The sequence below is a fragment of the Nicotiana tomentosiformis genome, chromosome 9 (assembly GCF_000390325.3).
Source record: "Nicotiana tomentosiformis chromosome 9, ASM39032v3, whole genome shotgun sequence".
Lineage (NCBI taxonomy): Eukaryota > Viridiplantae > Streptophyta > Magnoliopsida > Solanales > Solanaceae > Nicotiana > Nicotiana tomentosiformis.
In genome coordinates, this window is record NC_090820.1 from 73,044,236 (window position 1) to 73,058,950 (window position 14,715).

Here is a 14,715-nt window from a genome sequence, read left to right on the forward strand (position 1 = left end):
CCCAACACTGCCATTAACTAATTGTTCAGATCTAAACATAAAAACGATTTGTTGTATTTATTGGATTTTAGAAAACCAAAACTAGTTATAAAATTAATTAAACCAAAAAAGTGCTCTATGAATATAAATTATTCTAATTATAATCATTTCACATTAATATAGATAGGATAAAAGAATTGTTACGCAGAAATTAAAATAAGAAAGATAAGCTAGTATCATTTTTTTTTTTGGTTAAGCTAGTATCATATACTATAAGGGAAATTAGGATTATGAAGCAAAATTGAGGGGACTTACCTGAAATTATTTAAAAAATAAATATAAATGATAAGTATCTCCGTGTGCATTGCATATATGACGTATACAATTATACAATGCATTTCAGCAGCTTTTATATCACGCCAACGCAAAATCTCCATTGCCTTTTAAGCCGGCGACGAACAGAAGGCCGACGCCTATCATTTAACCTCCCGTCGACGCTTATCATTTAACCTCCCGTCGACGCTTATCATTCAATTCTCGCCGCTTTTTGCGCGTAGGTGAACAATTCCGTATTTCTTATGTATGTTTTGTATTTTTGTCTTCTCAATTCATTCATGTAATTTTTTGTGCCTATTTACACGAGCTGAATTCTTTGGTTTTACTCGTGAAATTCCTGTTTTTGATTTTTTGCTTTGAATTTTTGTTATGGATCTAGGGTTTTTGTTGATTTTGTAGCCTCTGGTGACTTAAAAATTAATTTCATGACTAATTTAGTCTCGTTTTTGGTCTGGACTGCTGAAAATTGTGATTTGTGTCGACATAGCCAGTAATTGAAGTATTAGTTGCTAATCAATACTGGATTCTAGGGTTTTATATTTAGGCGATACCTATTTGGCTTCAATTCCCATTCATCTCATTGTTTGATATGCCTTCTTGCTCCAGCTGATTTCTAGGGTTTTATACTTTGAAGTTGATTTTTCTTTATCGATCTAGGGTCTCTGTTGATTTTGTTTGCCTTGAATTTCATTTCATGATGAATTTAGTTTAGTTTTTGGTCTAGATTACTGAAAAGTGAGATTTTGCATCGAATTTTAGCAAGTTATTGTTGTATTGGTTGCTAATTGATGCTGAATTCTAGGGTTTAATATTTAAGCAATACCTTATTGTGCTTTAAGCTTGTACTTTTGTGTATGGACCAATGTTTTAAAAGGTATTTTGAGGCTTATCATGGGGCGTAATTCCCAATCTTTTGGGACTTCGCTTAGGCGTAAGTCCCAACTTTCTGGGCGCCCAGGGAACTTTTCCAAATTGGAGTCAAAGTTGCTTAATAAATTCAATACTTAAATACTCAAAAGTTAACTCATCATAAATTCTCAAACTGAAAAAAAAGTCAAAATTCAAAGGCCTTTTCTAAGTTTATACCCTACTTTCCTAATCTTTTCTCTTTGTCGTTTATTGAGTAGCAAATCCTCTTTGGCAATGTCTGCGAAGTGCGAACTATAAAGCAAGAGCTTTGTCTTCCAATGCTTGCTCTCCTTCCATGCTTGCAACTTCTTTATGCTTCATTTTATCAAGTTTTTCTTTTTTCTCTCTTTATTTCAAGTTAGTTTTTGGTTTTAGAATTTGTTGTGGTATTCAAGTTTAGATACTATCCTTGAGACTCTATTCCAAAGAATATTCTATTCATGTTATAATGAGTATTTATGATTTGTTTTTTTAGTTTTAGGTTTTCAAACAATAACTTTATACTATTGTCATTTTTATATTTTGAATTATTAGGAAGTAGAATATCATTTTTACAACTCAAATATGTTCCATCATAGTCTTTTTATAGGTGTAATCTAAGTTGCTCAGACTCTTCACTTTCGCTACCGCACCCGTGTTGACACAATGTGGGTATGGGTGTGGGATCCATACCAGAGTTGGTCAACCAATTTTGGGTATTTCGACCAAAATCGACCGAAAAATTCGGGACAGATACAATGATTTCTGAAATAAAAACAAAAGTTAGGGTAAAATTGAAGCAAATGAAATATCTTGTATATAGAAATTTGTATGTTGATCAATATTTTCACTTTCTCAAAGACCTTGTTGGTTTTTCACATAATGTCTCATAATTTAGACATATTTTTGTAACTCTATTTTTAAATATTTGAATTACTTTTAGCCGAATCCTTGCACCCGTATCTGTACCTTGATCCGTATCCCCGAATCTTAAAATTTAGATTAAGAAGTATCCAACCTCTGGATCCTCACCGGTATTGGACACACGCACCCGAGTCCGGGCAACTTAGGGTGCAATACATCTTTATGTCTTTCACTTATTCAAGTAATTTTTTTTTTTGGTAATAGTTGTGCACATGTTAGCATGTTTATATAAATATAAACATTTTCCAACTTATTTTATGATTTTCTTGAATTTTCTACAATTTTAATCTGATTTTTACTTTTTGTCACTTATATGTTTATTTTGTTAATTTATAAAACATTCAAAATTAAAGATCCATAAGGCTTACTCCCTGCGCCTCAGGGCTTACGCCTTGCTTCGTGTTAGCGTCTAAGGGCTTACGCCTTGCTTCATGTTAACGCTCGCCTCATGCCCACAACTTTTTAAACACTGGTATGGATCTAGCCATCTAGGTTTATTTCTTTCTTTTTCTGATTTCAGCAGATTTTACAGCTTTGGTTTGCTGAAATTTTGATTTACATGGAGAATTTAGTCGCTTTCTTGGGTTTAGAAAACTGGGAAATGAAGATTGTGTATTGACTAGTTTAATTTCCATGGAAAATCTTTTTGCTTTTGGTCTTGTAAACTGGAAGGTTATGTTATTGTATTGATTAGTTTAGTTTCAATGGTAAATCAAGTGATATGTAAATTTAAGATTCTCTGTCGACTAATTTAATTTCTAGGGCTAATTTAGTTGCTTTTTGGTCTACTAAACTGGAACATTAAGATTTTGTATCATCTAGTTTAATCTCCATGGACAATTTAGTTGCTCTTTTGCTCTAGAAAGCTGGAAATTCAGGATTTTGTGTTGACTTTAGCAAGCTATTGAGGTAGAATTTGTAACAGCAATTTAATTTCCATGGCGAATATAGTTTTTTTTGGGTCTAGGAAGCTAGAAATTTAATAATTTCCGTTGACTAATTTAACTTCCATGTTGAATTTAGCCGCTTTTATGGTCCAGAAACTAGAAGATTAAGATTTTGTGTCTACTTTAGTCTTTAGCAAGTTATTGAGGTATAATTTTTTTATAAGGCGGTGAGGATGTCGACACCGGCGAGGAAGAGACTGATGAGGGATTTTAAGCGGTTACAGCAGGATCCCCCGGCCGGCATCAGTGGAGCTCCGTATGACAACAATATAATGCTATGGAATGCAGTCATTTTCGGGTATGACAATTAAATTGACTGACAGTCGTGACTCATAGCTGGTTTTACTTTGAAATATCTGTTTCTTCCCACATTAGTTTCGTTATGCTTATACATTTTCTCTCTCTTTTGTTTTATCCTTGAAATGCAGTCCTGATGATACTCCCTGGGATGGAGGTGAGGCAGTTGTTATCCTATGTATTCTTCCCCCTGTAAAATATGAATGGTAGTATAGTCATGGAGTGTGTGTGTGTATATATATATATATATGTATATATATGTATATGAGAGGGCATCATTTTCTGTTTTAGTTTTGTCAATTCTGCTTTCTTATTGAACAATAAAGAGATGAGCATCTTTGTTGATCTGATCAACTGCTGATTTAGTCTTGCATACTTGCATTTCAAGGACTCTTTGAATGCTCTATGAATGGTATCATATTCATGGAGTCTCTCTCTCTCTATATATATACAGTGTTGTCAAAGGCGAGGCTCAAAACATGTTGAGCGCTTCGCCTCGCTTTGTGGGCACTTTAGTATCGCATCAAGGCTCTTAGGCATACTTTTACTTGCCAGTGAGTGTAATCCTGAATAGGCATCATTAAACTATTGATATTTCACTTTATCGTAAATTTTTTCCAATTTCTTTGTCCATATATTTGTTATTCATGCTTATAATTATTAGTCTTAGACTACATATACATATTTTTGCTTTTTTTCCAGTTGCGCCTTTTTTCATTAAAGCTCACGTTTTATTTGCGTTTAAAGCCACAACATACCTTAGAGCTTTTTGGCGCTTTTCGCGTGCTTTCTCTTAAATGCCCTTACTAGCACAACAACAACACATTACTATGAGTGGTTTTTTTTTCTTTTTATCCAAAATTTAATCCCAAACATTCCCCTCTTTTCTTATCTTCTCTCCCCCGTCAATGGTGATTCAAATAATCCCTCTCTTCTGCCAAATTGAATTACTTTGAACAGATTTTTAAATAGAAATGAAAGTTAAACAGAGACAAGTTAAAAGGACTGAAACATTGAGCTGTCAGTTTGGTTTAGTTTGTGGAGAGGACTGAAACTATAAAGAGAACATGGAGAGAGAGAGAGTGAGGGATCTGAGGAAGAAGTGGTCCTGTTGATTTGGGTATTCTGAAAGTGGGATTAATTGACCAAATCCCCGTTCAAATCTTATAGAAACAGGATGGAGATTTCACTGAAATATTCCAACAACCCAGTAGAGCGGAGTCTTTACGTCCTGGCTCTCTCTCATAGGAACAAGCGCTTCGCCAGAAATCATGGTTGGACATTCATTTTCCGGTCATATACCAGTGTCAAATCATCAAACGTTACCAATCCTCTTTCTTGTAAAATTATTTGTAGTATGTTAAGAAATGGTCAAATGGTGCCGCTAATTGCTCTATGAACACCTAAACAAGAAATGAAATTGAGTTCTTTGTTTTCTCCATTATTCAACTTCAGCCTTAGTAGATGAAAAAAAACTTAAGTCTTATGGCCTCTTTCTTTCTTCTGTGAGACTCTTTTTGTTCCTCTTTCTTCCGTGAGACTTTGATAAGAGAGAATGAGGGAAAAAATAATAGAAAATGAAAAAAGACGAAAATGTCCCTATTTTAAATGTGTTGGAAGAAAGTAGTAAGGGCATTTATGAGAATTAAAAAATGGGGATGTAGTAGGTTAGCAAAACTCAGGTATATATATTGTCCTATGAGAGGGCATCATTTTCTGTTTTAGTTTTGTCAATTCTGCATTCTTCAAGTACAATAAAGAGATGAGCATCTTTGTTGATCTGATCAACTGCTGATTTAGTATTGCATACTTGCATTTCAATGACTCTTTGAATGCACTATGCTTTGGGTTTAATGCTGGATGCTCCATCTTCAAAGTGAAGAAGCTTTTCTGGGCTTCTAGTGTCTAGTGGTGCATTACCCCTGTTTTTAGTTCTCCTTGTTCTTTCTCAGCATTATCTTTTGCTCTGTTTTTCATCTGCTATTCCCCTATGAGAAAATGGAGGGGCACATGTGGTTTATTTGCTTTATAATATGTTATTTATTCCACCTGAATCTAATTATCCTGGCGACATTTTTCCTTCACAGGCACATTTAAGCTGACACTTCAATTCTCAGAGGATTATCCAAACAAACCACCAACTGTGCGATTTATTTCCAGAATGTTCCACCCAAATAGTAAGTAGCTCCAGTGAATTTATTTGTGACCCCCCCCCCCCCCCCCCCCTTTTCTTTTGTTTTTTGGGGCATAATTGTACTCCTTAGAAAGGGTAATATTGCTCATTGTTCAACTTGAGCAAGGGTATTCTTTTTGGCCGTGTCTATAAGTTACCCTTACTTTTGAGCCAGATAGAAGGAAAGGGAAGCCCATTCAGCGACACCACCCATGGTGTCTGGGCCAGCCTTTGCATACATTGACTATTTCACTAGGTACCTGCTACGTCTCACCAGTATACGTACCTAGTAACTCTGTCCACCAAGGATTAGACAAAGGGAACAAATTACATAGTATTTTTTGTCTCTACTGGGATTTGGGATTTAAACCTTGATCTCCAAGGTTTGTACCCACTTCATTGACTAATATGCTACACTTAGGTGCGAACGAAAACAAGAGTACTCTGCTACACCAAATGTTTTGGCATAAAATATTACTTTATATGCCCTTTTTCAGATCCATACTGGCCAAAGCAAGCTGAGCACTATATAATCAATTAATGTTTAGACAGGGTTGTTTTTTCTAAGGTGTAGTAAAATAATCTCGGTATAGAATCCAGCATAACTTATACAACATTTAGTTACCTAAAAATTTGTTGTACTAATGTTTTCGCTGCGGAACTAATACCATGTTGGGTTTCCTATAAGCCTCTGCATAACTACTGCAACGCTTGGGCTTTTCGGGGAAAAACGACTTATTTTTAGGGTAAAATCTCAAATAAGAATGTGTATTAGCAATACTTGGATAAGGATATTTAAGGACAAAAATGTGCTTAAAGTAGACGATCTCTACATAACAGTTCAACAACAACAACAACAAACCCAGTGTAGTCCTACAAGTGGGGTCTGGGGAGGGTAGAGTGTACGCAGACCTTACCCCTGCCTTTAAAAGGCAGAGAGGTTGTTTCCGATAGACCCTCGGCTTAGGGAGGAAAAAGGGAAGCAGCAACATCAAGCAAATTAATCTGACAATCAAAGTGAAAATACAAAACTAACACTAAGTAATGCAAACAGAAACCGAAACAAGGCAACAATAAGAAATAACAACAATCTAGGAATAAAAGAAGCTAAGAGATGTATCAAAGCTACTGTGACAAACAAGGACAACATTCGGCTACCTAACCCTCTACCTTTATTCTCAACTTCTACACCTTCCTATCTATGGTCATGTCCTCAGTCAGCTGGAGCAACGCCATATCTCGCCTAATCACTTCACCCCAATACTTCTTCGGCCTGCCTCTACCTCTCCGTTGACCTCCAACGCCAGCCTCTCACACCTCCTCACCGGAGCATCAATGCCTCTCCTCTACATAACAGTTCATGTATTGCTATTCAGTGTTTAACTGCTTAGTTGCTCCGACACATCAATTTAGGTGCTGCACCCGTGTCGACACGACACTAAGTATGGGTGTGGGTATGGGATCCGTACCGGATCTGGTCAAACAATTTTGGGTACTTTGACCACGACGGACGGAAAAATTCAAGATAAGATACAATTTGACCCGAAATCAGAACCAAAACTAGAATAAATTTGAAGGAAATAGCATTTCTTATCTAGGAAATCAATCCTTTACTTATATACAACTTGAGAATAAAAAAGAAATCCACACTTTACAAGCTATACGTAAGTATTCCACAAAATTTCTCATAATTTAGAGATATTTTTATTTTTTGAATTATTTTTAACCGGATCCCTGCACCCTTATCCGTACTAGGATCCGCATCCCCGAATCTTAAGATTTACATCTCGAAGGATCCGACATCTAGATTTGCACCCGTGTCGGACACCAACACCCGTGTCTGAACACCTTAGTTTAACTATTCCCATGTTATTTTTTACGGTATAACAATTCTAGCCGAGAGTCTATCGGAAATAGGCTCTCTACCCTCACAAGGTAGGGGTAAGGTCCGCATAAACTCTACCCTCCCAAGACTCTACTTGTGGGATTACACTGGGTTTTTTGTTGTCGTTGTTGTTGTATAACAATTCTGATGTTATTATTCACCGTATAACAATGGCAAAATACATAGTTTACCCATCAACGTTGCAGCGAAATCCCTGTTACACACCTCTACTTCACGGGACACCTTTTACACACTCAACCTTTCAAAAGTGTGTCTAAGACACACTACTTTTGACCAGATAGCACTTGCGTGTTTACACACAAAAATAGCGCGTGAAGCCCGTAAAAAATCCCATTTTTGGTTTCCCCTCCCCCTCCCTCTGGTCTTCCTTCATCTTCTTTCCCAAATAAATTTTTTGAAAGAACATAAAATTTTAGATCTAAAATTGAGCGGTTTTTGTTGGTTTATTGTCCAAATATTGTGAAAACCATTTATTTATGATAGATTTAAAAGCTTTAACATTAGTATTGAAGGTTCGGTGAAAAATCTAGAATCCACCATTGTTGTGGTATCGAAAAAAGCTTGAAAATTCAATTGGATCTTTTTGATTATTGGGTTGTTGAACTCAATTTGTTGCTCGATTATTTTCAGCTAGCTGTTTAGATGGTGTGGTTAAATTTTGGTGCTGTTGGAAACTCTCACAAACAACTAGGTGGCAGCAACAATGGTGCTTAAGATAGAATATGGGAAGATGAAGAAGAGATGTTTTAATTGTAATTTCTAATATATTTTTTTCCTTTTTAAAGTCAATGACACGTGTCACGACCCTATTAGGGCGTGACTTTTACTTATCTGAAAAATTGGTCAAGCACAAAAGTGGTGTGTCTTAGACACTCTTTTGAAAGGTTGAGTGTAAAAGGTTTTCCGTGAACAAGAGGTGTGTAACAGGGATTTCGCTGCAAGGTCGATGGGTAAACTATGTATTTTGCCTATAACAATCTTTATATTTTTATCCACTGAATAACAATCATACATTAAAATCCCTCATTACTAGTCCGTGACCAAAAACCCCATAGTTTCTTGGTTGCTTGAGAGAGTTGGGCAATTTATGGGCAGATCATGTGTATCCTCTGTTTTCCATTTGTTTCTTGTAGAAAAGCTTATCCAATATCTCCTACTTTCTTCTAAATGGTTTAAGCTTGTTGCTGCTTACAAGCATTTTGTATTACCCCTTCTATTTTTACCTTTTTTCCCATGCACATAGTAGTTTTGGACAGTATTCGGCTTTTGCTAATTTCTTAGTGTCTGTCTTATTGTTGTTCAGTTTATGCTGATGGAAGTATTTGCTTGGACATCCTGCAAAATCAGTGGAGTCCCATATATGATGTAGCTGCTATACTGACTTCAATCCAGGTATTTTGAGGGTTTTTAAGTGCAACGTTATTCCTCCTTTTTTAGATAATCTTAAAACCAATTAGATTAATATGACCTTTCATATTTAAAATATATTTTCTGGGCTCAGGGGCGGGGTTGGAGAGATGTATTCCAAGCACACTTACAGACATCACTCAAATGATTAAAACCCTGGTTACGGTTGGCATTTATATTAACATGTTAAGGCCTGCTTTGATTTAATACCTAGTTCAACTCTATAGTTGTGAACTATTCTCCTACTTCATTTTTTGGTGCCATTTCTATTTATCAGTAAGAGCATGATTCTTCACCGGTAAGGTATTTTCCATCTATTGCTCCAGTAAAGCACAGTTCTGTATGAGTTCCCCTTATGTTCTCATTTCTCTTTGAAGTGAGGTGTGAGGGATAGCATACAATGAAGAGAAATAAATATATAGTATTTGGGATAAGTTGAGAAAGCAGGCCTACTTCCTTGGTTTAAAATAGCTGATGAAGTATACTAATAGATGCCAATATACTATGTTTAATGTGATTAATTAAAGAAATGATTAAAAAAATGGAGGAAAAACAATAATAAAGGTACTGTAGCTTCCCCCAAAGATGAGATTTGTGTCCAAAATGTACTTCTGATGCTTATACTCAAATTTATGATTCTCCCTTAAGGTCATTCCTAGGTTCTCCTGCACGTTTATGAACATCTGTGCAATTTTCATCATCCAGTCTTTCTTCATCTTGTTTAAGTTTTATTTGTTTCAAGCAAATTTCTTCACAATATAAGTAATCACCTAAGAAACTCTTATATGAAGATTTGTGTAATTTTCATCATCCAGTACTCCATGGAAGTCTTTCTTCATCTTGTTTAAGTTCTATTTGTTTCAAGCAAAAAATTTCACAATTTAAGTTCTCACCTAAGAAACTCTTAAAGGTGCCCCTTTTTCTTACCCGCGAAATATGAAAGTATGTGCCCATTTTTCTTGCTTGCTAAATATAAAAATAGGTGGCCGTCTTTCTTACCTGCTTTTGTAAAAGAGAGAGCCCTACAAGCTATTAGCATCTTTGCTATTGATTAGACGTTACATGTGATTTTTCCTAGTGCAGTCTTTGCTCTGTGATCCAAATCCTAACTCGCCAGCTAATTCAGAAGCAGCACGCATGTTCAGTGAGAACAAGCGCGAATACAACAGGAAGGTGCGCGAGATTGTTGAGCAGAGCTGGACAGCAGACTGACGTCTCCCGCACTCTTATCTGTTACAGCAGATTATCCTGTCTCATACTGAAATTGTTCTAGTCTTGTCACTACATTAAATAACTAATGTAGGACATTTTCCTTTTTATATGTTCTTAGGGACTCGAATGTGTTAAATCATGTTATGTTGCTCAACGACGAATGGACTATGTACATATGATTTCTTGTATTATCCAACTGCAGTGAAATTGTATGAAGGTTGTTTCCATTGTTGTTTAAAGAATATTGATTCCTGTAAATCAATTTAATTCCATTGAGGCCGCAAAATGGCACTATTGCTTGTGCATCAGTTGTACCCTCAAGTAAGATTGGAAATTGTTTGCTACTAGTTTATATTTCAGGGCATGAAGTCTATAAATATATAGTGGAAAGTGCAGGATCACTAATGTAGATACAAACCGATATTGGCTTTTGCCGTGCAACTTAGTGGAGTGGTGTGGACATCTTTTTCAGATTGGGTTTACTTTTGTGAACAAATGTTATAAGGTTGTGCAGGGAAGCATGATGTTTGTTTGCCCGTTCTATGTGATCATAGAAATAGAAGGATCCCCCTAGTTTTAAGAACAATGTGCTTTGTTTAATTTTTCTTGATCATAAAACTTTGTTTAGTTGATTTGCGCGGCTAAACCTTATACTTGGGGATCCAAGTTGCCTCTATAACATGCTGTTGACATTGAATTTGAAGTGCTCCGTTGTCAGTTAATCAGTTTGAGTAGTTTACTAATACTGGGTCATTTTTTAGCCTAAGAATTTACAAAGATGAATAACCATTTTTTCCTAAGGTAATCTCTGAAAATTGGAAAGGGGAACCTTGGGATGGAAACAGGTAATTTCTACTTTTTCAACTTGATAGAATGATAAACTATCCTGGATGTCTGGCTACATGATTTGAAGTTTACTTTTGGCTTAACTTTTTGCTTTCTTTTTTTATTTTCCTTATTTACATGATGCTGTTTAGTGACATCAAGTCATTAACGCCGAGATTGAGCTCTTGGTGCTATTATATCAACAAGGTTTTGGAACACGAGTTTGGATTTTTACCCAATAGTTTATCAAATTGAGCAAATTAAACAGTGAACTGCATAGTTGGATCCAGGCGTGTAACTGGATAATGCTTCTTTGACTTGTTATCATGTTTCTGTTGGCCTGTGTGTGTAAGCTTGGCTGTCGATTCCCATGTGGTAGAAAGTCTTATCCATAATATCAGCTTTGTCTTCTAAACAACTGAGTTGGTGAAGGGTAATCCTACTGTATAATCTATCTCATGGATCACGCACAGAGGGTGATGAAAAATAAGGTGGAAGCCGTGGCGGATTTAAAATTTAGACATTGTGGGTTATAAATTGATGAGTGGGTTTTGAGTTGGCAGAGTTCATTCTAAAATGAATATTTAACTCTATTTATATTTGATTTGGCCTGCGCATCCATGGGGGTGGGCTTCAACTCCAAAATACTGAGTTGTGTTTGACCCACGAACTGGTGGTTGGAACCGCCAATTGATGGGGGCGTTGATTTTGTCTTCTTGGATGTAGATACGCTTGTTAGTCATGCTTGCCAATTGATGGGGGGGGGGGGTCTCATTTTGTACGCTCGAGGGAAAAAATAAAACACCAATGCAACTGCAACAACAACTGTTGTGTTCGTTTAACGGGGTGGATATAAAATTTTGATGCAATAGATTCTGAGTTTGGAGAGTGTTTCCTTCGGAAAGGAAATCTACTCTAATCTATATGTATACGGTTAAAATCGGGTACTATTTGACCGAGACTGGAAGATTGCATCAGGCCTCATAACGGAACAGACTAAATCACGAGGACAAGGTACCGAGTTCAAAATCGAGGTTAGTAGCGATCGAAGCCGAATGAGAGAGACATCGACCAGGATTGAAGATAGCATAATAACAGAGAGGCGAGATATCCGTGACTGGTCGAGAATCACGACGCAAATCTCGGTGACTGGTCGTGGATCAGGGCGTAAATCTCGGCACAGATCAAATCAGGAACGGTTAATTAGCTAATCATAGGATTTCCTTCTGTAACTAGAATTATACCATAAGTGGAATTCCTCTACTATATAAAGGGGGGTTCTAATCATTTGTAACACATTGTTGACATGCATAAAAGCAATACAATTCTCTTTCTCGTTCGCATTATTGTCGATCAGTTTATTACACTTTAATTGTTCTTGCATCAATCAGTTCGAGGGTGTCCAAACTCGAGGGATGAGTTCCATTCTAACATCGATTTGCTTTACTTTATTGTTAATTTCTATTATTCATCCTCACATTTATCAATTGGTATTAGGTGAAATCACATGTTCTTAAAACCACATTATAAGTTTAATTGTTATCCAATTTCAAGGGTAAACAGTTTGGCGCCCACCGTGGGGCTGAGAATAATAGTGATTGCTTAATACTGATTATGATAACACACACTGCTTTACACTTGTTCTCGTAAGAATTTTTGTTTTCAGGATAAATATGTCAAACTCGCAAGCAGCGCCTACACATGGTGACAACAACCTCGGATTTCACGGGGAAAATGACAATATAGCCGCCCTTGGGATCGAGGTGCCTCAGACTGACCTCGAGGGAGCACCAATTACAAATCTCGTCGATGTCAGTTCACATGTCGCCCTAAATGCAAATTTGGGCATTGATCCCGAAGGTAGCGTACACAGGGAAGTTCGATCAAGTGGTCGAGGTACGCAGGGCAGAGAAGATGGTGGAGTTAGACTCCAGTTGATATTCGAAATGTTACAGGCTCAACAAGCCGCTATAGCACAACTGCAAAATTAGCACCGAACATCGAGTAGGGTCGAACCAGAAGTCATCCACAGGGCCGAGCCTGTGACGGAAAGGTTGAACGCCAATGAATCGGGGACTGACCTCGCCATTATGAAAATGCTCGAGGAACTCACTAAACAGATTGAATCAGGAGAAAATAAAATCGAGGCAAATGGAAAAAAAAGTAGAGACATACAATTCCCGGGTTGACCAAATTCCAGGGGCACCGCCTATTCTAAAGGGTATGGATTCAAAGAAATTTGTACAAAAGCCTTTCCCTCCAAGTGCGGCACCGAAACTGATTCCGAAGAAATTTTGAATGCCAGAAATTCCTAAGTACAATGGGACCACCGACCCTAATGAGCATGTCACTTCTTATACATGCGCAATAAAAGGAAATGACTTGGAAGACGACGAGATTGAATCTGTTATACTGAAGAAATTTGGAGAGACCTTTTCGAAAGGAGCAATGATATAGTACCACAATTTGCCGCCTAATTCCATCGACTCATTCGCCATGCTTACAGACTCCTTCGTAAAGGCACATGCCGGGTCAATAAAGGTTGCGACTAGGAAGTCGGACCTCTTTAAGGTGAAACAAAAAGACAACGAAATGTTGAGGGAATTCGTATCTCGATTCCAGATGGAGCGCATGGAACTACCTCCGATCACAGACGATTGGGCTGTTCAAGCCTTTACTCAAGGTTTATACGAACGAAGTTCAGTGGCAACACGACAGCTAAAGTAGAATTTAATTGAATATCTAGCGGTAACCTGGGCCGATGTACATAATCGGTACCAGTCAAATATAAGGGTCGAGGATGATCAATTGGGGACCCCTTCCAGTTTCGCTTATCCGAACAGGCACGTCGGCAGAATTTAAAGGGATATCGATAGAGAACCCCTGTCGAGCAGAGATCGTTATCAACCATACAACGAAGATCGTAGAAACAGCGGCCCGAGATGCCATCCCATCCGAAATGATCGAAGGAACGATCGAAGACAGAGCTCTCGAGGGCTCATGAGCAAAAGTGGCTTCGATAAACGCGCCAATTCCACAGAAGCACCATGATTATCAGAATACAACTTCAACATCGACGCATCAGGTATTGTGATAGCCATTGGGAGAATCAAAGATACTAGATGGCCCAGACCCCTAAAAACCGATCCATCCCAAAGGAATCCCAATCAAATATGCAAATACCATGGTACACATGGTCATAAAACCGAAGACTGCAGACAACTAAGGGAGGAGGTGGCCCGTCTATTCAACGAGGATCACATTCGAGAATTCTTGAGCAACCTAGCTAAAAGACATTTCAGAGACAAGGATGCAAACAGGAAAAACGAGCAGGAAGAACCACAACACATGATTCACATGATCGTTGGCGGTGTCGATATTCCACGAAGGCCCGTGTTCAAACACACTAAAGTATCAATCACTAGGGAAAAAAAACTCGAGACTATGTGCCAGAAGGCACTTTATCATTCAATGATGAGGAAGCAGAAGGGATCTCACAACCCCACAATGATGCTTTGGTAATCTCTATCCTTATGAATAAAATTCAGGTTAAACATGTTTTAATTGATTCAGGAAGTTTGGCCTATATTATTCGATCGAGGGTCGTGGAGCAGCTTGGCCTACAAGATCAGATCGTACCCGCAGCTCGGGTTCTCAATGGCTTCAACATGGCGAGTGAAACAACTAAAGGTGAAATCATCCTACCAGTAAATGTAGCCGGAACTATTCAAGAAATAAAGTTCCATGTGATCGAGGGAGATATGAGATACACCGCACTGCTCGGAAGACCTTGGATTCACAATATGGGGGCGGTCCCTCAA

General features: G+C 37.5%; 1 protein-coding gene across 3 annotated transcripts; it reads left to right on the forward strand.

Moving 5' to 3' along the window:
* The first annotated feature begins 353 nt into the window (after positions 1-353).
* LOC104087162 (ubiquitin-conjugating enzyme E2 2) lies at positions 354-10,327 on the forward strand. Of its 3 annotated transcripts, none has more exons than XM_009591565.4 (6): positions 354-532; positions 3,239-3,372; positions 3,503-3,528; positions 5,459-5,548; positions 8,754-8,842; positions 9,941-10,327. In XM_009591565.4, the coding sequence occupies exons 2-6, from the start codon at positions 3,248-3,250 to the stop codon at positions 10,067-10,069; spliced, it is 459 nt and encodes a 152-aa protein (XP_009589860.1). In that variant the 5' UTR covers positions 354-532; positions 3,239-3,247; the 3' UTR covers positions 10,070-10,327. The 3 variants fall into 3 exon arrangements, with proteins under 3 accessions (XP_009589860.1, XP_009589861.1, XP_009589859.1); XM_009591566.4 differs by having other exon boundaries at positions 357-536; XM_009591564.4 differs by having other exon boundaries at positions 376-559.
* Positions 10,328-14,715: the final 4,388 nt, after the last annotated feature.

Bases quoted from the DNA above. Each gene is read 5' to 3' on its own strand.
- LOC104087162 (XM_009591565.4), top strand. From the start codon at position 3,248: ATGTCGACACCGGCGAGGAAGAGACTGATGAGGGATTTTAAGCGGTTA. The intron at 5,549-8,753 runs GTAAGTAGCTCC...ATTGTTGTTCAG, and splicing joins CAGAATGTTCCACCCAAATA to TTTATGCTGATGGAAGTATT. The intron at 8,843-9,940 runs GTATTTTGAGGG...TTCCTAGTGCAG, and splicing joins CTATACTGACTTCAATCCAG to TCTTTGCTCTGTGATCCAAA.